The 26,435-nt window shown below is 46.1% G+C and overlaps 1 protein-coding gene across 7 annotated transcripts in view; it reads left to right on the top strand.

The window, feature by feature from the left end:
• The window catches only part of klhl5 (kelch-like family member 5), a 49,929-nt gene that overhangs the window by 14,165 nt on the left and 9,329 nt on the right, over positions 1 to 26,435 (top strand). For 4 of the 7 annotated variants that reach the window (XM_034543799.1, XM_034543782.1, XM_034543809.1 and 1 more), the window contains 4 exons: positions 15,289 to 15,477; positions 20,878 to 21,014; positions 21,223 to 21,419; positions 22,751 to 22,963. In XM_034543799.1, coding sequence (XP_034399690.1) covers positions 15,289 to 15,477; positions 20,878 to 21,014; positions 21,223 to 21,419; positions 22,751 to 22,963 — 736 coding nt within the window. Of the gene's footprint in view, positions 1 to 11,168; positions 11,909 to 15,288; positions 15,478 to 20,877; positions 21,015 to 21,222; positions 21,420 to 22,750; positions 22,964 to 26,435 lie in introns of all 7 variants that reach the window. The other 3 variants (XM_034543764.1, XM_034543792.1, XM_034543774.1) reach the window with 3 other exon arrangements.

Here is a 26,435-nt window from a genome sequence, read left to right as displayed (position 1 = left end):
AATCCTGACTGAAACTCCTCAAATAAACTATTATGATGCAGAAAGTCACACAACTGATTTGCGACTACTTTCTCAAGGATCTTAGAGAGGAAGGGAAGGTTAGAGATCGGTCTGTAGTTAGCCAACACCTCTGGATCAAGAGTGGGCTTCTTTAGGAGAGGTTTAATTACAGCTACTTTTAAGGAATGTGGTACATGGCCTGTTAGCACAGACACATTAACAATATCCAACAGAGAGGTGCCAATCAAAGGCAAAACTTCTTTAAGCAGCCTCGTTGGGATGGGGTCTAAGAGACAGGTAGAAGGTTTAGAGGTAGAAACCGTTGAGGTCAATTGGTCTAGGTTGATGGGAGAAAAGCTATCCAAATATACACCAGGGCATACAGCCGTTTCCAAGGCCACTCCTCTTGAGGACAGATCGACACTGGTTGAGGGCAAGAGATCATCAATCTTGCCTCTAATAGTTAAAATCTTTTCATTGAAGAAGTTCATGAAGTCATTACTACTGAGGTCTATAGGAATACACGGCTCCACAGAGCTGTGACTCTCTGTCAGCCTGGCTACAGTGCTAAAGAGAAACCTGGGGTTGTTCTTATTTCTCACTATTACTGATGAGTAATAGGCTGCTCTGGCATTGCGGAGAGCCTTTTTATATGTTTTAAGACTGTCTCGCCAAACTAAGCGTGATTCTTCCAGATTGGTGGAACGCCATATGCTTTCAAGCTTTCGTGATGTTTTCTTTAGTTTGCGGGTCTGAGGGTTATACCAGGGAGCAAACCTCCTTTGCCTCACTGTCCTTTTCTTCAGTGGGGCAATCGAGTCTATGTCAGTGAGCCTGTAGCACTATCGACAATATGATCAATCTGGGACAGACTAAAGTTAGCACAGGAGTCCTCCGTCACATTGAGACGTGGTATTGAATCAAATGCAGAAGGAATTGCTTCTTTAAATTTAGTTACAGCACTGTCAGTTAGACATCTGGTGTAGAAACTTTTAACGGTGTACACTCCGGGAGTATGAACTCAAAAGTTAAGAGATAATGGTCTGACAGAAGAGGGTTCTGTGGGAAGACCTCCAAATGCTCAATGTCAATGCCATATGCAAGAACAAGGTTGAGGGTGTGGCCAAAGCAGTGAGTGGGTTTCTGTTTCTTAATGAAAGACTGCCACCAGAAGGTATAAGGTGATCATTCCTGTTAATTTGCTACTTTAATGGATGCCTCACTTTTCTTGACATTTCACAGTCAATGTTTCAAAACTTCACAGTATCAAGGGACCGACTGTACCAACATCTCTCTCTCTCTCTCTCTCTCTCTCGCTCTCTCTCTCTCTCTCTGTCTCTAGCTACTTGGGACTCTCATTTCTGTGGGAGCGATGGGTTTGGATTGGCTTGTGGCTGCAGGGCAGAGTAAATAATTAAGGCCCTCTCTTTATTTGGCCGTAAATGCTCTCTCTCTCTCTCTTTCTCTCTCTTTCCATCTCTCTCTCTCCCTCGTGTTTTGTACTTCCTCTCCTCCCTCAACACCGAGCCCATTTAGGAAGAGAGTGAACAGGAAAAGAAGGCCCTGCAGCATGGGGAAAAAAAAGCATAAAGGGAAAACTAACACAGAAACAAATGTGGTTTGTGTAGATGGACATAAATGGAGAAAGAATGTCAGCAGGGACGTGCGGGAAAGAAGAGCCATGGAGCATTAGAGAGGAGGGCGGAGGGAGTGCACAGCAAGCACATTGCTCTCCTCCACCTGCCCTGCAAAGAGACCTGGGTGCATCATGGGAGAGCAAACGCACCTGCTTTACACCTAAGAGCAGACTATTGCTAGTGTGTGTGTGTGTGTGTGTGTGTGTGTGTTTACAGTGGCTGTATCTGCCTGCAAACCATACCAAAGAGACCAGTTGAGTTCCGATGTCATTCAAGAACTGTTAAACTGCAGAGTGGTTAAGGGCAGGGAGAAGAAGAGAGAGAGAGTTATCCACAGAGAAAGAGAAGGGAAAGAAAAGAGTTGTTTTCATGTCCATCAATAATTCAGGATGTGTATTATGTCCTGTAGTGTGCAGCTGCGAACTTCATGCCTCAGCGGTTTCAGCATCTGCAAACAGACCGACACACACACACAGCGCGCACACACACACACACACAGGAGGATTAGTGATTGTTTGTATAATTTTGCACAGAGGTAATTTGTGTAAATATGGAATTCTTGTTGTGAGAAATTCCGACTTCTAAAAAAAAAGTTTTAAAAAATCTGTTGCTGTTTTAAATCTACCAGCACTTACTTAGCATAACTGTACACAGCTGTTCCATAAAATATAATTGCCCCGTCTCTTTGTGCTGATCGTAGCTATCTTAATCTTCTGACTTTCTCTTCTCCTGGACATGACTTTGTTGTTTAAAGCTGTGCTAATTAGTATTTTCATATGAACAGTGGATCAAATGGCTATCTGCAATGTGAAAGAGGTCGTTGTACAGATACACCCACAGAGAATTATCATTATTTTGGTTAAAAGACGGCCTTTAGCATCGAAAGAGCCAAAACCTTTTTTTTCAGGGAGAGGCTTAGACCCAACCAGAGCTACAAAGAGATCAAACATTGGGCTTACATTAAAAAATGTGGCCAAAAAACATGACTCAAGAAATAAATGCAAAATGTACAATGCTTTTAAGGGAACTGTTAATTCAATTCAATTCAATTCAGTTTATTTTGTATAGCCCAATATCACAAATTACACATTTGCCTCAGAGGGCTTTACAATCTGTACACATACGACATCCCTGTCCCAGGACCTCACATCGGATCAAGAAAAACTCCGGTCATGCTGCATATGCCTCCCAAGTATAGCCCAAATAAATATATTTTAAAGATATTTCTGTTCCGTTTCCGCAGGCTTATTGTAGGTCTTAATCAAGTCAAGTCAGAACATAAAGAACATTAACACACAGACGTTAAAATAAAAATGAGTGAGGTAGTGAGTTAAGTTGAGTGTGACGTGAAGTTGTGGAAGTTGGAAAACATATTTCTGATGATAGGATTTAAAATGGTCACAGACTGGGTGGAGCTGACACTGGAGAGGGAAGAGCAACAATGGAAAAGGCTTGATCATCATGGATTGGCAAAGATATCAGAAGTTTTAAGGTGGACCAGTTGAAGAAATCAGAGTTATAAACTTTTACAAATCATTGCAATGCTATAATACAATTATTGATATTGATATTGAGTTGATATCCCACTGGTAAAAGATGATGGTACAGGGGGGATTTCTTCTCTCCTCTTGGTACGAGCGAGGAGCCTTGCTGCTACATTTTAGATGAGCTGTAGTCATGACAATACAGGGTTTATATTCTCCAGCAGTATAACATCCAAATTCATGCTTGGTATTTCGCGGATCGATAGGAATAACCGGTTGAGCTGGGTTTGTGTGCTGCGTGGATATCATTGGATGGACTCATGTAGCCATTGCTCCATTAGCCGCTGCCGATGCTAGAGGGCTCAGTGTGATTTGTCGGGGGTCATATAATCTCTTAACATCTGCTCATAAACTTCTGTATGTCCCGCGGCAGCAGGGGAATTAAATATCTTGGTGCACACACCAAGGCCGAATGTCGGGCCCCGACAGATCAATGGCTGCCTGTGGACCCGCGAAAGATGTATATGCAGGTGTGCGCTTTGGACGGGAGCTGGTATGACAGGAGTTCGACGAGACTGGATGAGAGGCTTTTATTTTCTGCTGCATCATCCTCCTCCGCCTCTTCATGCTCCGGGGTTGCTAAACAGATGCACAGCTCGACAAATGTGGTTAAATTTGGCAGTTTGCATCCACCATTCTCACTGCCTGCTTTTCTACTCTCAGGCAATTAGAGAAACCAGAGCTTGCAAGCTATTAGGGTGTACGTGTGTGTGTGTGTGTGTGTACCCAGGTGCTGTGCTTTAAGGCAAAAAATAAACTATTTTCTCTACTCACAGCAGGGCATGGATCAAAGTAATTGGACATCTTGGTTCACACTTGGGTTGTCCAAAGCCTTGTGTGCATACGTGTGTGTGCATGTGTGTGTGTGCGTGTGTGTGTGTGTGTGTGTGTGTGTGTTTCTCTGCCTCCCAGACCTCGTAGCGAAATACTCACATCTTTTTTAACTACACACACTCGAAAACATCTCTTTCTCTCTACATTTGTGTTGAATAAAACATGGCAGTAAAAGTGTGTCAAAGTCTCGGTGCAGACAGAGCGAGATGGAAGGTTTCTGCTCCGATACGAGGTCAGATAGAAAGTGTGCACGTGCCTCCTTCTGCTCGGGCAAGGCATAGATGTAATTGTGGGCAGTTTTGGGTGTTTTGATCCTGGGCCGCTCTTTTCCCATCTCTCGGATCACACAGGCTTTCATTTTCTCTCTCTCTCTCTCTGTCTCTCTTGCTTTTCCTCCCACTCAATCTACTATATCTGCTCTCAAAACCCCTCTACACACACAAGACACGCCTAATTAATGCCGGTCTGTCTCACGCAGTAGATCCATCTCTGGAAGGGGGAGGATGGCAAAAAGAAACAAGTAATGTATGGGAGAGAAGTGGAGGAGGACATTAGTAAATGGACAGAGGAGGTTATCACAGGATGTGAGCAAAAGAAAGAAAAGAAAAGGAGGCATTAAATAAATGGACAAGTTGCTCTACTGATCACTGTTGCGTGATTAAATACTCCCAGTGAACTTGACTGCCTCGTTTTCTGTCTGATGACACACGAAGTTGATGAAAAACTATTTTTAAAAAGGGAGGGCAGGGGGAAGAGCAGCAAAGAGAGGAATCTAAAATGTGCTGGGTTGATGTCGAGTTTTTTTTCATTATTTCATCTCTCCTATTAGTCACTTCTCGAGAAACTGGGACATTGTTTCTGGAACCAAAACACACACTCCCCCTGAATGCAGATCCCAATGTCTGCCCACATTGTAACAACGTATTTATGTCGGCACAATACAAGGACACAAATAGTGAAGGTGCCGAAATCATGGACCTGTGACAAAGGTAGATGGACTTGCACTTGCCTTTCTAGTCTTCTGACCGCTTGAAGCACTTTTCCACTACATGTCATCATTCACTTATTCCCACCCATTCATACACTGATGGCAGAGGCTACCATACAAGGTGTCACATGTCCATCAGGACTCTAAATTAATCCACATTCATACACATACACCGGCGGCACAGCCTTTGGGGGTATTTAGGGTTCAGTGTCTTGCTCACGGACACTTTAGCATGCGGACTGGAGGAGCCAGGGATCGAACCCCCGATCTTCATATTGGAAAAAGAAACGCTCTACCTCTACGGAAATAAGCAGCAGCATCTCCTTCATATATGGAATGAGTGAAGAAATGCATTTTTAGTCCAGTCCAGTGTTGTTGTTGCTGATTCTGGTGTAAATCCATAAGAGTTCGCCAAACACCTGGAGATGTTAGACGAGGGGTCAGTTATAATGTCCTCTCAGAACGTCGTTTTCCCAGGGTCATACACCGCCCACTCCAGTTCGGCCACAAAGGTCAATCAGATCTGGCCAATCTGACCAGCACAGTGGGTGTCGAGTTGCCCGCAGGGTATTCTTCCGTATCCACGGAAGCATGGCTGATTCCTGGGGCAGGTCCAGAAACAGGGAGGATCGAGCCAGCTTCCTAACATCCTTATCATTATTATTCAGAATAGTTCAGAAAGTGGGAAGTCTGCTGGCTGGTTTAAATCCATGCCACATTTAGTACCCCCATTCCTCCCTACCACTTGAGAGTGAAAACTAATATCACGGGTGTTTGGAGTGTTGAGCCCAAACCACTTTCGCACTAAGCTCATTTCCTTCTCCATAGAACTTTCTGTTGGGTTTGGACTTTGGAGAACAGATGTTGTACTTTAGACATGTGCCACCTGTCTTCCAACTTCACAATCAGAGGCAGTGGGCATCTGTCAATCAAGCCCAGCCTGGATGTAAACTCAGTTGTCTGAGTTAACATCCGAGTTAATGATGTTAACTCACTCTTTCCTTTCTCCTCTATGTTGATTTTACGTCTGAGATAAGTGCATGTCTCATCTGCGTATACACGTATGGGTTTTGCTGTTATTGTAAACACAGAGCATTGATCAGTACCAGCGATTGCCTCCACCCTTCCTCTCACGCACGCGCACACACACACACACACACACACACACAGATCAAAAAGAATGTCGTCCTTGATCTGTGTCGCTCTGCTATTGACTGATGTGATGGAGGACAAGAGGGAAATTACCAGCTCATGGTGGTCTGCGTTTTTTTCCGCAATAAACACACAAACACATGCAGTGCCTCTATACTTGTGAGGACCCTCATTAATAAAATGCATTCTCTAGCCCAGTATTTATCAAACTGTGGGGTGTGCCCCTCTATTGGGGTGTAGTGGTATGCAATGCTGATTTTTTTTATTTCAAGAACTTTATTGAGAATTTCACATATTACAAAAGTACACAGACATAAAACTAAATCATTTAATAAATACATGGCGAAATACATGTACTTTCGTGTAAATGGTAGGCCGTTAACAGGTTACGCTTACACGATGGGCAAGATTCTTGGCGACTCGCCAAATCCAACCTCCTTGAGATCAGATTTCTGCTATTGCCCTTCAAAACAAAAGCTCAACATTGAGCATGAATTAAGAGTGGCCGGATCAAGTCTGCAAACCCGTTTTAAATTGTAGTGAAAAGCATGCTCATTGCTGCCACTAATACTTAAAACTTGATGGCTCACATATCTGAACACAATTTGTTTTGTTTTGCACAGGTTACACTCTATTGTTAATGTCTTGAAAAGATATTCAGTGCAAAACCGGTTAATTGCAGCCACAATAAGCTATTTTTTGCCAAATATTAGTTGTTCTTTGCACAGATGGAACTTTATTTGCATTGTTCTAACAAAGTGATTGCACAGTGTATTTGTTTTTGTCTGATGAAGGAATCTGGTTTACATGAAAGTGATTGCAATTTTCTTCATTCTATTATTTTAAAAAGCACTGATGGAGGAGTCACGAAAAGTAGTTATTTCAATAAAAATTCAGCATGGACCATTTAGTTATAATTTTGTTGGAGCATGAACAGTTTTCTTCCTCCAAAGTGGGGCATTACAGAAAAGGTTTGAGAACCACTGCCCTAGCCCCTACCGCTTACAGGGGAACCTTATTTATTTTACATACCACTGTGAGTTTGTTTACACGTCTTTGGGGGCAGATAAGCCTCGGGGTCCAAAAGGCTCTATTTCTAGGGTTGTTTACAGTCCATTTAGCAACTCGAGAGACAGGAGTTTGAGTTGAGAGATGATGTGTACGACCGGATTGTTTCAAAAGTAGTCAGTTTACTAGCCAATAAAAACCAAAATCATTGTCAGAAGCTAGCCTGTGGGTTCCCTGTTTGCATGTAGGCTAATTTATAATCCACAGAAACCGGAACGCTTCCGACACCACAATCTTGTCCCGTTGCCTACAGATTCTACATATGAATGCAGAATCTGTTATAAAGATTAAGTTTCTCCCAAAACTGAAGGACCAGCCATATTGTTCCAATTTTGTAAAAAGTGTCCTCACTACCAAGGGTCTAAAACTCAAATGGTCCCCACAAAGATAGATTTGCAAGTAAACGTACACACACAATTAGAAGCACAGGCTCAAAACGGTCTCCTTCCACCATGCAAGCCCTCCTGCCCGTGTGAAATACATTTCCCGCTCGATAACATTGAATATTGTGCCTCCAGATCCATTTAATTGCAATCAAACACTCCCATATAGTTCCCGTTCATTTGGGAAGAGCCAGTGTGTCGATGAGGAGAGGTAATTATTTGCTTGGCCAGTCTGAGCCTGCTCTGAGTCTCAAGGACGGACTCGCCTGCAGCTACAGTACCAACCAGCAATGCTATTACACAACGGAAACAGGCAGTGAGTGTGTAGTGAGCGTGCATGTGTGTGTGTGTGCGTCTATGTGTGACGATGGGGCCGTGACTTGAATGGAAGTGTGTCCTTGTGTTTTTGTGTGTATGCATGCAGAATGTATAGTGAATATATGGCTCATATTCTTCAGAGCTCTGTGTATGTGTGTGTTTGTGTGTAAGTGGGCAGGCATATATGCAAGTGTTTGCACACAAGTCGTGATGTGTACATGCCTGCGAGCCTATATGGTGCAATGGCTCGTTCCAGCGGGTCTCCACCTCGGGGAATCACAGCCCCACCATTACGTGCACACACAAACGCACACATTCCCTTGTGTGTCACAGTATAGTTGCAGTTATGGGGAGCTGGAAATTGAGGTTGGGGAAGGAGATTGTGGAGGAAGGGGGGAGACTGCGGGCGGGGAGGAAAGGAGGAGAGAGAAGATTTTTTTTTTCAAAAACAGAGCACAGTGAAGACAGGAAGAGAACGGAAAGGAAAAGAGAGAGAGAGAGAGCGAGATAGAGACATAGAGAGAGACAGAGAGATCGAAAGAAGGCCTTTGGAGGATGAACATTAGTCATGAGAAATGAGCTGATCATCACAGACAGGCCAGACAGATAATGTTTCACTTTCTGGCCCTATAAAATCCCTATAAAATCTTTTTTTACGACAGCTCTCCCCAGATGGCTGCTACCTGTTTTTATTTGGCTCTGGATTTGTGTTTGTGTAGTTGAATGCTTGTGGCGTAAAAAAAAAAAAGCGTGCATAAATGGGCTTGCGTGCTGCCATTTGCGTGTGTGCACGCATGCTTGCATGTGTGAATGCACACAAACAGGATGATTATCGAGTGTGACGTCTGTGTGAATGGGATTCCATGGTGTCGTTTTCTTGAGATTTGTGTGTGTGTCAGTGTTTATATGTGTGTGAGTGTGTGTGTGCGTGTGTGTGTGTGTGTGTCTTGTCGTGCAGCCGTAAAGCTGTGCCCGAGAGTTTTCGAGTGATGGCCTTGCACTACCGCAGCCAGGAGACCAATAACAGTATAGCGGCTCAAGGAGGCTCCTGCCAAGTGACCAATGATTAGATCCAACTGAAGGAGACCAGAGCCCGCCATCCCACAGCTTCATTCCACCCCCCCACCCCCCCACCCCCCCACACACACAGCGCTTCCATTGCGGGTGTTGCAGAAATGCATTGGATGTTACTTTGTTTCTTTTTAGAGTTGTGTTCGGGCTCCGTAGGAGGGAGAGCCAGGGTACATGCTCTGGTTGGAAATCATTAAACTTTCTTCCATTCAATCAGTCGGTGTTTCAAGAAGAAGAAAAACACTTGCTAGATTTGTGCAATCTCGTTCCCGACTCCCCTGCTCTGTGACCCTTTGTTATTTCTTTGCCTGAATGATACTGCTGCTTGTTTTCGTGCCTCCTCGCAGACCCGTCTTGTTTGTGTGTGTGTGTGTGTGTGTGTGTGTATCGACTCGTTGCATTGATCAGATAGAGCAGCAGGGTGGTCTTGCACTTAGCTGTCAGCGCATCCTGACGCTGAAGAAGAGCCCTGTGTTTCTGGCAAGCAAAAGCGGGAAAAGGTTTAAAAGCGCCCGCATTCACCTGCTATGTGCTCAGTCGTGGAATAAAATGAGTCCCCAGACGGGGAAGGGAGGGGGGGGGCTTGGCTGTGAAGTCTGCGGGGCCAATTCATGAGCAACACATCTCCTGTTTGTGTAATCCACAAACTGCCCTCGGTTCTTTGACTTATGGATTTTTGCTCGACTGGGCCTCCTAAAGCATTCCTCCCTTCCTGTGTGGCGGGCCTCGGTGCAGAAGCACTGCGTTCCGGCTCCGTGGCTCGAGGCCCATCTTGGTGGTCGTCAAAAAGGGGGTTGCTGGGGAAAGGTGAGGGAGGCTGTGGCTGGCTGCTCTGCCCGCTGGGCGCCCCGGGCATCTGGATCTGGATGGAGGATGGCTCCCACAGGACCTGATCCAAAATGATCATTGCTGTCCATGAATAGCTGCTGCATTGCAGATGGAGGGGAGAGAGGGAAGGAGAAGGCGGGAAGGAAGTGTTGTAATGGGTGAGTAAATGGTTTCTGGAGGAACAAAGAGGAAAATAAGGAGTGAGTGTGTGTGTGTGTGTGTGTGTGTGTGTTTGTCTGCATTCGGGGAAGACAATTTCATTTTCAAGGACACTCAACTCCCTCACTGTGGTGATTCGAAGCCATGCCGGTGTTTTCTCTCTCTTCACTATCTGCTCATTGCTTATTGCTGCCCGGTTTCTAAACAAAATTAGTGATCGTCAGAGGGCAACAAGACAGAGACGGAGACCCGTGCGGAACGTGAGCGAAGACAGCCAGACAGGGTGGAAATGAAGATGATAGAGAGGATGAACCTACCGCCTCATTACATTTCGGAGTCTTTGATGAACGTGCAAGGATTTCTGTGGCCTCCAGAACCTGCAAGCACACATGGATTATTTATTACCAATACCTTTAGAGACTGTATCCTAACCTCAACAAAAACTCATAAACCTAATCACACCCCAATACAAGCCTTAACCAAAAACCAAGAAGTAACCCTGAAATTGAATGGTTTACAACGTCTTGCGACATAACCCAAATGGCAATTACATTGATTAATCTGATATTTGATCAATCAGTTACAATTTTCGTCTTTTAAGAAAATGTTCAAATTCCAAAACACAAGGACACTCAATTTACAAAGGTGTGAACAGAGGAAAGCAGCAAACGCTTCACAGTGGAGAAGCTGGATCCAGAGAATGTTTGAAATTCATTTTTGTAACCGATCAATTTGTTTTTTAATATTTTAAGCAAGAAAAAGAAAATGCCAACATTCACTGGATCCATTCTCAATTTTGAGAAGTGAGTTGCTGTCGGACTGCTCAGCAACAAAACCAAGTCAGTTGTTGCCAAACAGATTGATTGTTCTGTATACTCTCAAGTAGGCCGTTATTGATTGATTGTCCTGCCTGTGAGTAATGATGATGATAATAACAATAATGATCATTCCTCTCTGCTACAAAATGCCTGTGGCCTGCACTGGCAGAAATGTGACATTAATTTGTCCTTGTGGCAAATGTTTGTGGTTTGGTTTGTGCATGAAAGAGCTTTGGCACTGATGTTAAAACTCTGTGCAGACCTCCCTCTCTCTCTCTCTCTCTCTCTCTCCCTCCCTCTCTCTCCCTCTCTCTCCCTCTCTCTCTCTCTCTCTATATACTCCGCTATATTCCACTCACTACATCCAGTCGCGGTTAACGGGCGTGCGGTTGCCAAGAGAGGCGCGCGTGCAGTAGCGTACAGTTATAACGGGAGAGCGGCTCGGGCTCCCCCCCACCCCCCCACGCCATTTCATCGCGCCGAGCCCTGGAATGTCGAGTAGCGGCTCGGGCTCTTCCTCGCGGAAGGAGTTCGATGTGAAGCAGATCCTCAGGATCCGATGGAGGTGGTTCGGTCACCCCGCGGTCCCTCCGCCTCACTCCCCGCCGCTGGGAGACTACTTCGCCGGGCGAAGAGCAGGCGGCAGCTCCGGAGACGGAGCTTCAGCCAGCGGCTGCAGTAGCTCGAATTCAGCCAGCGCAAACCCCGGCGCAGGGGGTCACGGCGGGCTGGTGGCCAGCGGCAGCGCTGGGTCTAACCTGTGTAACGGCAATAACAGAAAGTTTGCTGATCCGACGGGGAGTCGGGGCGGACCGGGAGGAGCTGCTGGAGCGACGGGGAGCTCCTGCACGCGCTCCTTCAGTCAGCCAGAGTGCAGGAGTCCCGCCGCCGCGGCGCTGTCGTGGGTCTCCCCGCCGCCTCAGCGTCGTTCCCGACCCGCGGCGAACATGGAGCCCCCCGGCGAGGCTCCGGCGCCTCAGCAGGTAACGTTACCTGAGTCAACCGCTCCCGTGGGGGTCGAGGAGGAGGAGGAGGGGGCGGCGGCGGCAGCACCAGCCGCGTCGGGCACTGAGGACAACCACCAGGAAACCGACTCCAGCTCGTGCAGGTAGGAGGCGGAGGTGGGAGTTATGTCTGTTTGGGACCTTGCCGCTAAAACTAAAGTTACGGGCAAAATTCGTATCGAGTAAAGTCAGTGAAATGCCCAGAACACGCACACACATACGACTTAAAAGTTATGGCGGTGTAGAGCATCTTCACCCGGCTGAGTTCACATAAAAGCAAATATTATAATGTATCGCATTTAACTGCTGTCTTCGTGTTGACGAGGCGTTGCGTTTGTGTCACTTTCCACTCCTCGTAATCACCATTACCGGCAGGTGAATACGCCCCCGCTGAGTAGGTAAATGGGGGGGGGGTTCACCAAGCAAGAGGCCGGTGAGACAGCAGCGGTGGAGAGTCACCCGTTCAGGCTGCGTACAGATAGACAGAACGCTGGAGGAAGAGGATGAGGGGTTGAGTACATCTGGGACGGCATGTGGTCCACGGATTCCTCCCCTCAACCTCCTAATGAGTTTCTGTTGACCAGACTTCTGTTAGAGGACGCAAACGCACCCCCTTGAGAACATGGGCTATTCCGAGTCAAATTAACAATGTGACTCCGGGTCTGAGCTCCGCGTATAGCTACATACTCTGCACTTGACATTTATATTGTTTTGTCTTCGGCGACTGATTCCCTTTCAGCGTTTACTCACAATCCTCAGTGCGCGTGTGCGCGTGCACAAGCGGGGATGGAGTGTGGAGCAGTGGCGTGGCCCCTATCCAGCTGTTGCGATTTAATTAATGTATACATGTGTTGCAGCGAAACACCGCAAGTTGGGCATCAGAAGTCTTAGATTCTGATGTTTTTTTATTATCATTGCAGTAAATGTGGTGAAATAAAGGGATAAATGCACACTGCGTGCGTGTGTGCTACTACACTGGCGTAATGATGCATCAGAAAGCCTCCCATTATTCTGTGTTCCCAAGACACACATCAGAACATGTCGATGATTCCTACAGGAATCACACTCAGAAATATGGTTTTAAAAAATCTATTGTTATGCGAGGCTCGATGTCACATCTTCAGTGATGATGGGAGTCCGGCAGACACACACACATACACCAGACTCAATATCATATGGCAAGGACAACATTATGATGTGGACCTGCACCAAACTGGAGTACGCATAGTGCATGTCCACAGATGTAAGCCATGTCCCTGCACATGTTAGGGTTGCCATACCAACACAGAGATTGGTTTCTGCAGCGTTCTACAGTATGTATAGTGTGTGCGTGTGTGTGTGTGTGTGTCTGTCTGTATGCAATCCATCCCTTCCCTCTGAGAGCCCCTGTGTACAGTATGATGCTCCAAGAACACAAGTGGCTGAATCCCAAGTGGGATCATGGGAAGGGACGCGTGCTGAATCCCAGAGTGGCTGAAAGGCTCGGCTCGACTCCGCTGATCCCCCTCCTTTCCCTTTTTACTTTCTCTCCCCGCCTTTTAATCCTGGTGTGCCTCCCTTCCCTGCCTCCGTCCCGTGTTCATCTCTGCCCACCCTTGTCCATTCATTTGCCCTCTCTTTTTTTCCTCCCCCTTTTCTAATGTGTTGGAGAAAACAAAAAGTGTTTGCATGTGTGTCTCATGAGAGGGGGGGTTAACATGTGGCAGGCACTGTGGTGGCGGTACGATACGAGTCATATATCAGCCCACAGAACCCAGTTCATTTGCATTAGCCTAATCAGGCTGGATAGTTAATCACAAGGGAGTGAGCGAGCAAATGCGTGTTGAGAGAGAGAGAGAAAGAGAGAGAGAGAGAAAGAGAAAGCCACTGAACGACAGTGGTGTGACTGTCCTTGCCTGGTGCAGGGGTTTAAAAAATCTGGCTGCATGGTGTTGATTCGGCCCAGACACTCTCTGTCTCCACCCCCACCCCCACCCTCTCTCTCCCTCTCTCTCCCTCTCTCTCTCTCTCTCTCTCTCTCTCTCTCTCTCTCTCTCTCTCTCTCTCCACCCGTTTCTCTCTCTGTCAATGTTGAGTGCCTGCCAGGCTCAATTAAGGGGACTGGAAGGCAGCGTTCCCCCACTTCAAAGTCGTCTTCTCTGGCAGTATTTAGCCACGCCATTCGTTTACACACACACACACACACACACACACAAGAGGATAGGAAAGCTGGCCAAAACGCCTCCTTGGAGAGTTAGATTGGAATGGGAAAGAGAGGAGGAAAAAAGAGGCAAAGATGGATGACGGGACGATGGCATGAGGTGGAACGAAGTGAGTGATGGATGGGATTAGATGCAAGAGTGACGACGGGAGGCAGATCGAGAGGAGTAGAGGACAGGCAGAGGGAAGATGACTCCTGTTATAGCTCAGCAGCAGCAGCGCACACACACTGAAGGCCACATACACCAGCGTTTTTCTTAGAACTTTATTTAGCGGTGTCTGAGATTATTTTCAAATTCAGGTCAAATTTAATTTCTGAAGCCCGAATCAGATGAGGGGGCCGGACCAGAAAACCTTTTCTGTACCGCGAAGATAAACAAAAAACAACATTCTGATCCCGTTCAAGACCATTTAGTATTTGCATTTAAAATCATGTAGAAAAGCCACATTTCCCATGGCCTTTCTACAACTTTGATGTCTTTTTATTGCTGAGGGAATATTGTGATTGACGACTGTTTGATTTGCAACAGACACACACACACACATGCACACACACTCGCGCACACATACACTTCCACATCCCTAAAAGAGTGTGATTTCTCTTTACCTGCAGAGTTGAAGTGATATCATCCTTGGAGTATCACTTCATTTATCTCTTTGCGCTGGAGGGCTAGTTCTGCCACTTCTGCTGCTAAATAAAAAAACCTGAGTGCGGGGCAGCCCTGGCTCTCGTAAATGAAATGCCGGTTTTGGAGCCATGGCCGCTGATGGCTGATGATTCACGGGGCGGCTGTACTTTCGGCGCTTGTCCGACTCAGACGGGAAGAACAAGACATCACGTGGGCTGCGACACTTCCACCAGTGAATTTCAAATGTTGAGGCCATCCCGGCCCAAAACCACTTCTCCCCGTCGTAGGTGTAGGAACAAGGAAACCGGCTGCCGTTGGGGAGCAGATTAAATCACCGCGCATCCGATGGGCTTGGCTCCCACAGCTATTTAATTGGCAGCTTCACTTTTAAGTGGGCTAAATTTATCTGGCCATTTACTCCCAGTAATTGGACCATTACACAGCGTTTTGGCTGCTGCTGGCGACAAAGAGTAACCCAGTTGTGAAGTGAAGGGAGGAGCGAATGTGCGTGTGGGAATGGCGCAAAGAATAAAGACGGCTGTCTCGTTTGTCTTGAACAAAAACAGAATCGTCACCGACGCCACGCGCTCAAAGCTTCTGTCTCCCTCTCTTTGTGTCTGTCTGTCTGTCTGTGCGGACGCCTGTCTTCCCACTAGGACGTCCAACAGCAGCGCCACGCTGTCCTCGTGCGTGTCCATGGAGCCATGTGCGTGTCCGGAGGAGTGCACGTTCACCGCCTTGTCCCACGCCGACGTCACCTTCCGCAAGATGGAGGGCTACCTGAGGTCCCGGCAGCTGTGCGACGTCGTGCTGGTGGTGGGAGACAGGCGGATACCTGCACACAGGTAGGAGCGAACACAGCGCTACGATGTCACACGCAAAACATTAGCGGCAAAGATGGCGACGGAGAATCGATGCATGCCACCAGGGCTGCGACTAATGGCTAAACGTCATCGATTAATCTCTTGTGTTTCAGATGAATTCATTCTTTGAGCTGAAAATTAATAACAAAAAAATCCTTTAATTCCTAAATTCTTAAAGCCAAGTTGAAGTCTTTTTTTAATGGCATGTTTTGTCTGAGCAAGAATCCAAAACCTAAACAGAAAAGCCTGTTCACATTTGAAAAAGCTTCGAGGAGTTAGTGTTTGCCAATTTTGTTGTCGCTAAATGACTAGGTACACGATTTGTCAAAATTGACATTGAATTTCCTAATTATTCAAGTGGTCATTTTAGCGCCGCACGTGATCAGTGTTCCTCACCAGTGTAAAGCAAACGCTGTGTCATAGTAGCAGAGTGAAAGATTTGATGACTACCGCAATCAAGAAAAAATGTATATATTTTTTCATTTGGGAAAATAAAAGCAAAAAAACCCCAAATGCACATATATGTTTTTGAGCAACTTCACCCCAAATTAAATCTTTAGCACTGACCATAAAGTGCATCTGAGGTAGGCGGGAATTTCATTAGATTTGCAGGTTGTTGGTCATAAACCAAAGTCAAGTCCATTGCAATTATATAGCCTGGTAGTGGTACCAGAAATCCTAAATTGGCCAGAGGGCTTTATAATCTCTTCAGCATACAAAGGCTCAGCCATCGGTGTGTGTGTGTGTGTGTGAATGGGTGCCCATTTACCAATTATATGAAGCATAAATCCATCCAGAGCTGTAAGAATGAATGGATTAGCTGATCAACATTCAATGAATCTGCAACTATGGTGGTAATCAATCGTCACTTCATCAGGAAACAATGCCAAACAAAACAGCAGTTGTACGACTTTGTGTTTTGGACTGTTGGTCGGCCAAACCTAGCAACGTAAAGATATCGTTTGGGGAGTGAATTTGCCATTTCTCACTATTTAATGACATTTCATAGACAAAACAATGACATGTCATGTGACACAAACGCGTGATGACACAGTCACACTCTTGAAAGTCCCTTTTTATTTTTGTAGTGTCTCTGTATCACACATAGTCAACTGAGATCATGAATCATGCATCAAGCACACACACTCGTCCCTGTCACCACATAGCCCCCCCCCCCCCCTCTTTTCTACGCTGCTCTGTCGCCGCTGCCTCTCTGGGCATGGGGCCACGGGTGCAGCAGCAGGGCCCTTCTGCACATGGGAGACACAGAAGAGCGGTCCTCCACCAGCAGAAAGACTCCTTTTCTCTCGCTGCCTTCCTCCTCGGCCTGACTTGATTTAGTCCTCCAGGCACATATGGTGACAAACAAAAGACCCCACTGTATGAGAACCAAAATGGTGCAGGTGAAAGAGTGTGTCGGCATTTGAAGCTGTGTGTGTGTGCGCGTGCGTGTGTTCGTGCGTTCTAGCAAGGGGGTGGGAGTGAGATATTTGGAAGTGGGTGTTTTTGTTTGCAATTGATTTATTGCATGTGTAGGAAAAAGAAAAAAACGCTTTCCCGGGAACAAAAACGTACACCATCTCGCTCTCTGTTTCACAAGTGCACACAAAGCAGAGCGCCGTGTGTGCCGAATCGGCCACTTGTACTGTGTGGAGCTGCACAGGGTTTCTGTGGAGTTTGTTGCAAGCAGTGCAGTGTGAGCAAAGCTCGAGCTCTATACGCGCTTCTTAAAACTAGCACAATCATACCGTTTGTCTCGGGGGGGCAGTGTCCTATACAAATGCATGATCTTGCAAAAGCTATTTTTGTACCCCTAACTGTAACATTAGGGGCGACTGTGGCTCAGTGGTGAGCAGGGTAGCCCATGTCGATGTGTCCTCGGGCAAGGCACTTAACCCCAACATTGCTCCCGTAGCTGTGCCTACGGTGTGAATGTGTGTTTGAATGTGACTATGAAGGTGAATGATGTCATGTAGTGTTAAAGCGGTTTAAGTGGTTAGAAGATTTGCTGTTTAGCTCTGAAGACAAAGTATTGCTGAGGTAGATGGGAATATCATGAGATTTCACAGTTATTTGGTTATAAACCAAAGCCAAGTCAGTTGTATACAGCGTGATAACACAAATCACACATTTGCCTCTGGGGGCATCACAATCTCTTCAGTTTCTGATGGACTCTGTCCTTAGACCCTCTATTAGGATAAGGGGGGAAAAAAACTATGACAAGGAGAAACAGAATAAACCTGAGCAAAGTGTTGGACAAATAAAAAAAATGCAGCGAAGCGGCTAAATAGTAATAAACTTGTTACTACCTTGTATAGTATTCACCCTGAGGGGCTAAGTGGAAACGTTGCCCTGCTGGTGGTGTTGGGGCAAAAGTCAGGCGATCACCAAGGTCATTAGGGAACAACATTTCATGGCAATAGTTATTGAGAGATTTCACTATAGCAATAGTAGTGACCAACTGGCAAATGTACATATTGCCTCCCCTAAAGCCAGCAACGCCATCGGCGTGGCTAAACAAGTACCGCTGACGTATCTGTATCTGTATGTTTGTGTGAACGCTCGTGCTCGTTGGCTAGGTCTCTCCTACCAGCCCTCCTGTTGTTTTCGTCCTCTCTGTGTTTTTTCCACCTTCATGTCTCCTCACCAAAGCACACTCAAACACAAACAGACACAGCGTTCAGTTTCCAGCTCGGCCTCCGATTTCCTGCCTCCGACTCGTCTGTTTCCTGCTCTCGTTCAGTCGTCTCTTTTGCTCTTTCCATTAGGGAGCGAAACACCGCCTGCCATGTCTCTGTCTCCGGCGAGGTGCATTTGTGTGTACATAACCCCGTACTGTATATAGCTCGCGTCGCTCACTGAAAGTCAGTATTTTCACTCCTCTTAATTTTGTGTGTGTGTGTGTGTGTGTGTGTGTGTGTGTGTGTGTGTGTGTGTGTGTGTGTGTGTGTGTGTGTGTGTGTGTGTGTGTGTGTGTGTGTGTGTGTGTGTGTGTGTGTGTGTGTGTGTGTGTGTGTGTGTGTGTGTGTGTGTGTGTGTGTGTGTGTGTGTGTGTGTGTGTGTGTGTGTGTGTGTGTGTGTGTGTGTGTGTGTGTGTGTGTGTGTGTGTGTGTGTGTGTGTGTGTGTGTGTGTGTGTGTGTGTGTGTGTGTGTGTGTGTGTGTGTGTGTGTGTGTGTGTGTGTGTGTGTGTGTGTGTGTGTGTGTGTGTGTGTGTGTGAGATAAGATAAGATAAGAAAGAGATACCCGACTGGAATACTGGCAGAGCAGCTTCCTGCTGACTGGCGTATTTTGACATCTTTGTCAGTAAAATAAACACACGCACACACACACTCTCTTCTCGGTTTCAGGTGTCATGGTCCCTGTGTCACGCTTTGTAATAAGATTGTACACATGTGCATAACACGCACACGCAATACTGTTGACCACAAAGTAAAAAAAACACACACGGAACAATGGAAGCAGAAAATCGTCAGAAACTAATCACATGGTGTCAAACGGATTATTGTCCTCATCAGTCGTATTCAGATCAGGACTTAAAAAAAACGAGGAAGACTCCATTAGACAGTCACCACCTCATTTGCAAAGACATCTCCAAGAGCAGGTAATGAAAAAATTCTGCGTATTAAATACGAGATAACATGTATTTTTTTTTTTTTTAACACCTTGGTGTTTGAGTGTGCGCACTTCGCTGAATAGTGACGTGGGTAGTGGATTTCTATGACGAGGAATTAATTAACTGTCCCTTTCAAAAATGACCTTTAAGATGATTCCGTTCTGTCCTTCCTCTGGCTTGCTCTCCATTATGCCATATATCTTCTCTCTAAGACTCTCCGGCCGCTGAATTTCACGTTGACCTTACGATAAGCATATTCTTTCCTTTTCTTTTCCCCTCTCTCTCTCTCTCTCTCTCTGCCTCTCTGCTGACCACGAGCTCATCTGCAGTGATTGACAAATGCAATGAGGGGAGTACTCTCTTCTCCACGTGTTTCATAGGGCACGCCGAGGCGTTGTCACCTTTTGAGTGTTATTCTTGTACGCTAATAATTTCAATTAAAATGTCGAGAATTTAAAGAACATCTGAGCTCTCTATCCACAATGTGCTCACTATGTTCAAACATCTGGAGATGCCGTAGGGGAAGGAGTATACGTATGATGATATTGCCATCGGGAGGGGATTGATATCTTCATCTTCAATGTTTTTTTTTTTAATGGATTTTTTGTATCAAAAGCAATGCTTTATTCAGTCTGTCAAGCGATGGAGAATAGCCTTCAGATAATACAAAATTAAATAATTTCTTTGGATCAAAATGTCTGTTTCCCATCAGGATGATGTGAAGCCCTCAGTTTCAGTGTTCATGCTCTGAAAACAGCACAGACCCAAGTGACGCAACGTTCTACTGTTGCGGGTGATTGTCGGCATCTGTTGTGACCTTCGTTCATCCACACTTTCCATAAACTAGGAACACCCACGTGGTTGTCGATGCCAGTCTGCGAACGCTGTGAATCTTTTGGCGTCTCAAGATTCGATCTAAGTTGATTCTATGAAAGTGGCGATGTGTAGACGACTTTTTAATCCGACACCTACGGGTCATTAGCAGCGTGGCTCCGTGTACCGATGCTAGAAAAGGTATCAGTTAAAAACTGTACGATGCCTTGAACCACTCGCCAGGCTGTACTCTCCCGCTCTGAGCTGGTGTCTGTGTCTATGAAAACAAGGGAAATATCAACGCAGCTCTAGTTACGGAGCAAATGCTCGCCGATCTTTTTTCCGAATCTGTCAAAGCATCTCCTGTAATTCGGCAAACACATCACACCAAAGAGAGTGTGTTAGATTATTGTTTAAATGGAAAATAATAATCCCTATCGATCGCTGTTTAATGTTAAATCTGGTTGTCAACAAAAAGAAATCACATAAAGCCAAGTACATCACATCAGATTACTGAAAACTGTGGCCATTTTCTAATTATATATTTGTGTTAAGTTCTATCATCTATTCTAACTTTTCATAATGTTTCAGGTTTAGGTATCGAGATATTTAGGAAGGGTATCTTAATCGAAGTCACAATTTGAATATCGCGCTGTCGTTGTCCACAAGAAGAGAACTTACCTAACGAACGACCAACAATAGTCCAAAGTATCTGGCGTCGGAGAGGTGATGAGCACACTGATGACTTTTGATGTGTGCCGCAGCTTTTCTACCACTCTACTCGTGTGGTATATTTGACAGGACGAAAATGTTGTGCGTCATTTCCAGGCCTCTCTGACGCGTCTTGTGAGCAAACGTCAAAGCGCCCCGTTCCTCCTCCACTGTCCGTCCTCTGTGACTGACGCCCACTCTCTCTCTCTCTCTCTCTCTCTCTCTCTCTCTCTGCTCACACAGACTGGTGCTCTCGTCCGTGTCGGACTACTTCGCGGCCATGTTCACCAGCGACGTGAGGGAGGCCAAGCAGGACGAGGTGAAGATGGAAGGAGTGGACTCCGATGCATTGTGGGTCCTGGTGCAGTATGCATACACAGGTACACACGCACACACACACGCACACTTAATCGCCACGCTGATGCGGAATAAATGGGTTTGGTTTTGGTCTCAGTACTGTGTAAAAAATCAATATTGAGTCACTATTGATCTCAAAACCTTTTTAAATAATAAATCTAATCTTATTTTTTTTGAGGTCGCTTTTTTTTTAATATGTCTTCCATCCATCTTCCCATCTTTGTCCTCCAGGCCGGCTCGACCTGAGGGAGGACACCATTGAGTCTCTGCTGTCGGCCTCCTGCCTGCTGCAGCTGTCGGCAGTGGTCCAGGCTTGCTGTTCGTTCCTCATGAAGCAGCTCCACCCCTCCAACTGTCTGGGCATCCGCTCCTATGCCGACGCCCAGGGCTGCAATGACCTGCAGCGGGCCGCTCACGCCTACACCATGGTGGGTTTTCACGGCCAGTCGATCTCTCCATACCCTCCAGCGATTTCAGAGACACCGCAAGGGGCGTGAATGAAACAACTGTCTCCGGAGGCTATTGATCTGAAAACGATGATGTAGATTCAGGTAGACCACGGGTGATTTTGACAGCGAGTTGATGAAGTGAGAACAATAAACGGGCTTCTTTCTCCGCTCCCATGCACAGACTCTGTGTAGTTTTCCCCGGGTCAGGTCTTGATGCTATTCTGGGTAACAAATTGGTTCGTCATTCACAACAGGCGGCACACACCATTATCGCCACAATGGCTGTTTTCAGCACAGGGTTGCTATGGTGACTGTGAAATAGCTCCTCCATCGACTTGATTACTCTTCTTTTTTTCTCCTTTCATTCTTTTCTTGTTCTCTCCTGTGTTAGCGCGTCCGTCTCTGTCGGTGCCCATCGGTCCTCTCTTTCTTCCTTTCTCTGGATTATTGTTCAACTTTAATCCGTGGTAATGATGTCATAGAGGTGGCTTTATCTGGTCTGCTTGCACCGCGTGGAGAGAAGATTATCTTTTCTTTTTTTTTCTTTTTTGATTTGTAATGTTTTATTTATAGGCATCTGGTCATATTTACATTTTACATGTTTTCTCCCCCTTTTCTAATACCCACAGATAACACTTGCATCAAATATATAAGTAGATCACTTAAGGAGAATAGCTCACAACAGCACCAACCATTGTCTTCATCACCTTCCTTATTGTCACACTTGGCACAAATACACAACGTCACACTGAAGACATTTGTATTCCGGCCTCTAGCAGCTAGTTTTTGTCCATCATTTGATTCTCAGAAGATTAGGCTGCGTCCTATTTTGATAAGCAGCATTTGAGTCATTCTCTGGTTCCATCTTCTTAATTCTTGTGCATTGTATTTTGTGACGGCATGGATTAAGTGTCTTTTGGAAAGTTGTCTCGGACATTTGTGACATTTGTGTGTATTTTGTGACATTGATTTATTAATCTGCAGATTAGTGGATAATGAAACTGGTTGGTCTTTACTTCTGCCTCTTATATAAATAACTGAATCATTCCAACCTCTTCTCCTCCAGCGCCTTTTGTCTGCAGCTCTTCGTCCATCTTCCTCTGACCTTTCTCAAGACCTCATTTCCTTCCTTTTGTTTCTCTCGTCATGCCTCCTTCTAACCCCTTGACCCCTTTCCTCTCTCCACTCATATCTTTCTATTATTAGTTTTTTGTTCACCCTTCACTCATTCCGTTTTTCATCTGTTTTTCATTCATCCAGTCTGAAGTGACCTTCCTACCTTATAACCATGTCATCTCTCTGTCCACCAGGAACACTTTTTACAAGTGGTGGGAGGCCAGGAGTTCCTGTTGCTCCCGGTGGAGGAGATGGAGAGGCTGATCACGTCGGATGACGTCAACGTGCCCGACGAGGAGACCGTGGTAACCTCTCTGCTGACGTGGGTCCGCCACGACGCCGACGTGCGACAGCGTCACCTGCCCTTGCTGCTGGCTCACATCCGACTGCCACTGCTGCAGCCGCAGGTGAGCGCTGCGTAGAACGCCATCACACATCGCACTGTTGTGGCCGACTTATTTAAGGCGGCACTAGTCGTTATTTTCATAATGACGATCAATGCGAAAGCAATCTGAGAGAGGAGTCGCTCGTAATGATGAACCTACGGAGAATAATCACCAGAATCCGCAGCTTTACGGAGATTTACAGCGAGTCTCGGCTCATTGTTAAGCTGTCCAGCCCTCAACTTTATTGTCTTGCTTCACTATTAGCGTTCTTGTAACACCGTTAAAAAAAAAGCCCAGCACCAGACGACAGACGGACACAGTGAGCGACTAGCTGGCGAACACAATGGAGAGCCAGGTGTTTCCCTCAGCAGTCAGAAGGGACCAAAAACAGAGCAAAAAAGTTGAGAATATTGGAGTTACATTCACCAGGTAGACGCGAACACGACTCGGTGAATGATAACGTTGGATAACATGTTGTCGTTCTTTTTCCTTGCTCTCTCCCTCCGCCATCCTTCTCTACCTCTCTCTGTCTCTATCCTCTTTGTGCAATTGGAGAGACTTTAATCATTATGCTAATCGTAGATCACAACCGTTACCCTGTCGCCCTGTGTTGCGTTGAAGTGGGTGCATGTGTCTCCCCCTCTCTCCTCTTGCTAGTCAGTGGCAAAGTATCCCGACTGGTAATGTGGTGCTGAGAAGTTTATATGCCTGGCAGAGCCTCGGTTACTGCCTAGGGCGTCGAATGCACACACAAACAGAGCCAGACACACTCTCTCTCACACACACACGCACACACACACGTCTTAAACCTTAATTAAGTGTGATATCTCTCTTAACTGAAGCTAAATTATCTGTTTTCCCTCATCAGTCGTTTCCCTTACTATTTAGAAAGGAACTGTGGTGATTAATCTCCCCTTGTGACCCCCACCCCCTCCTCTTTCCATCTTCTCCGCCTGCGTCAGTACATCTCCCAGGTTTGCACTTGATGAGGTATGAACACCTCAGATATACGACTTTGCCCCGGTCAGCTGAAATCCCAAGCAGCTGTAACATGTAATCGGGCGAGAAGATGGATGGCGGAGCGGAAAAGCGCTGGAATAGCGCGAGAGCAGAGCGAGCAGAAGCAAGACGGCCAGAGAGCTGAGGGCTGATTCAACCTTTAGGAGTATATCGCCACCACGCTAAATGGATAAATGTGTTCACATTCAGCAACCTAATGAGCGGCGACGCTGCCAATAAAGTGACGTATGAACCTCACACAGAGAGCCGATCGATATTCATCTAGCAATTAGTCGGCTCTGCATCTCGGCCGCCGTGCGATTACTCATCAAAGGGACGCCGATGAAGCATAATGAAAACCTTTGATCCCTTTTTTCCTCATTATCACGAACGCATACACACTCGGTCTAATCTCAGAAGTGCATCTGTGGGCTGTAGATTTGACATTGCGCACCAAACAGATTGGCAGGGCGGTATGTGTGTGTTTGACGATTTGTCTCAGAAATAGCAGAAAGAGACAAACACCCGTCGCATCATTTAAAAAAAACCAAATATGATCTGTTTCCCAACAGAGAAGAGTTATTTGAGAAAATGGAACCACTGAATTGTTGAAATACAACCGAGGCTGCTTTCACACCTCTAGTTCGGTTCTATAAAGTTATTCAGACTGTCGGGGAACTCAGTTTTGTCCATTGTCGTCCTGCATCATCAGGACCCACCTTGGGAAATCAAATTCTGGTGCTGGACGGAGGTTTATGCAGCACTTCAACGCTTCTGATGTGTATATTTATGTTCTTTGATTAATAACTGATTGTCGGCGTTAATAGTATTATTAGACTGCAAATCGACCGCTTGTCATGAATTATGACCAACGGGACCAAAAGGAGGCCTTGTGTACAGAGATGATTCAGGGGTTCATTATTACTGACAGCTGGCACACCAGCTCCGTCTGATCAGTCATCTGTGCCAAAGCAAACATTTTTGGTGTGAATGCATTAACAGGTGTCATTGTTATCATATTAGTTTAGTGGGTTAGCATGCTAACACTAGCAAAGTACCACTACACATTAAATCCAGCTGAGCTTAAGCTGATGATGTTGTTGCTCTTAAACCAAAGTATTGGACAAAAAGTTGGGATCTACAAAGTAAGTCGGTGTCATTTTACCGTGGATATCTGTCTCCTCTGGGGACCATGAATGTGTGAAACCGGCCGATTGTCATCCATCTAAAATGGCTTGAGTTATGAAAGTATCAAAATATGTGCAGATAAACGTTCTGTCATTCAGCTAATTGATTAATTAAAACCGCGTCTTGCTCCGCAAATGAGAGGGGGGTCTGTGTGGGATTGTGTGTGTGTGTTGGTCACGGAGGACAAAGTCCACGCTGGAAACGAACGAATGAATGAAGGAAGGAAGGACGGACTACTTCCTCACTTCCCACTGCGAGGTAAAGAGAGGACAGAGAGGAGCAAGTGGGACTCCTGCAGGATTCAGCCTTATCTCGCCCTCCACATTCAATCCGTCACAGCGTGATGGATAAATAGCTCAGGAGAGGACAAACGCGGTCGCCTATCTCCGTCCCTCTTTATCGCACGTCCACTCAAATGAGTGCCTGAAATGGGGTTTGCCCTAATTCGTCCCTCGGTGTGTTTGTGTGCAATTGAAGCGCGGGTTCACCCTGGCGTGTAAGCGGCTCATCCATTTACCACGCTCGCCACGTCTGGACCCGAAAATGCATTTCACAGTGAGTTACCGAATTGAATTATTTGGGTCGAATCTTTCTTTTTGCGATGGCGGACAGCACGGAGGGAAACGAGAGGTAATTTCTTACCCTCTTTTAGCAAATGTCCTTTATCACACTTTCTATTCAGCTATACACACCGTGAGGAAACCTCAAATTATTCTTATAAATCAATGTGGCTTCTCTAGAACCTCGACTGCTCTCCATCACTGAACACACGCACACGCACACACATGCAAACATACACCCATCTAAATGTAAATCATGTAATTCTTGCCTTCAGGGAAAATCACTGCAGTGCCTGCAGTGATTTTCCTGTGGATGTATTTTAAGGAACAGACGTGTGTGTGTGTGTGTGTGTGTGTGTGTGTGTGTGTGTGTGTGTGTGTGTGTGTGTGTGTGTGTGTGTGTGTGTGTGTGTGTGTGTGTGTGTGTGTGTGTGTGTGTGTGTGTGTGTGTGTGTGTGTGTGTGTGTGTGTGTGTGTGTGTGTGTGTGTGTGTGTGTGTGTGTGTGTGTGTGTGTGTGTGTGTGTGTGTGTGTGTGTGTGTGTGTGTGTGTGTGTGTGTGTGTGTGTGTGTGTGTGTGTGTGTGTGTGTGTGTGTGTGTGTGTGTGTGTGTGTGTGTGTGTGTGTGTGTGTGTGTGTGTGTGTGTGTGTGTGTGTGTGTGATCATAGATGAGGGTATGGGAGTAGAGAGCTGATGAGATGCTGAGGACAGATTAGTCCTCCCAGTGTGTCAGATGATCAGCGTGCG

The sequence above is a fragment of the Cyclopterus lumpus genome, chromosome 1 (genome assembly GCF_009769545.1).
Source record: "Cyclopterus lumpus isolate fCycLum1 chromosome 1, fCycLum1.pri, whole genome shotgun sequence".
NCBI classification, from domain to species: Eukaryota; Metazoa; Chordata; class Actinopteri; order Perciformes; family Cyclopteridae; genus Cyclopterus; species Cyclopterus lumpus.
The sequence above is the reverse complement of the archived record's forward strand: the minus strand, read 5'-3'. Positions and strand labels throughout refer to the sequence as shown.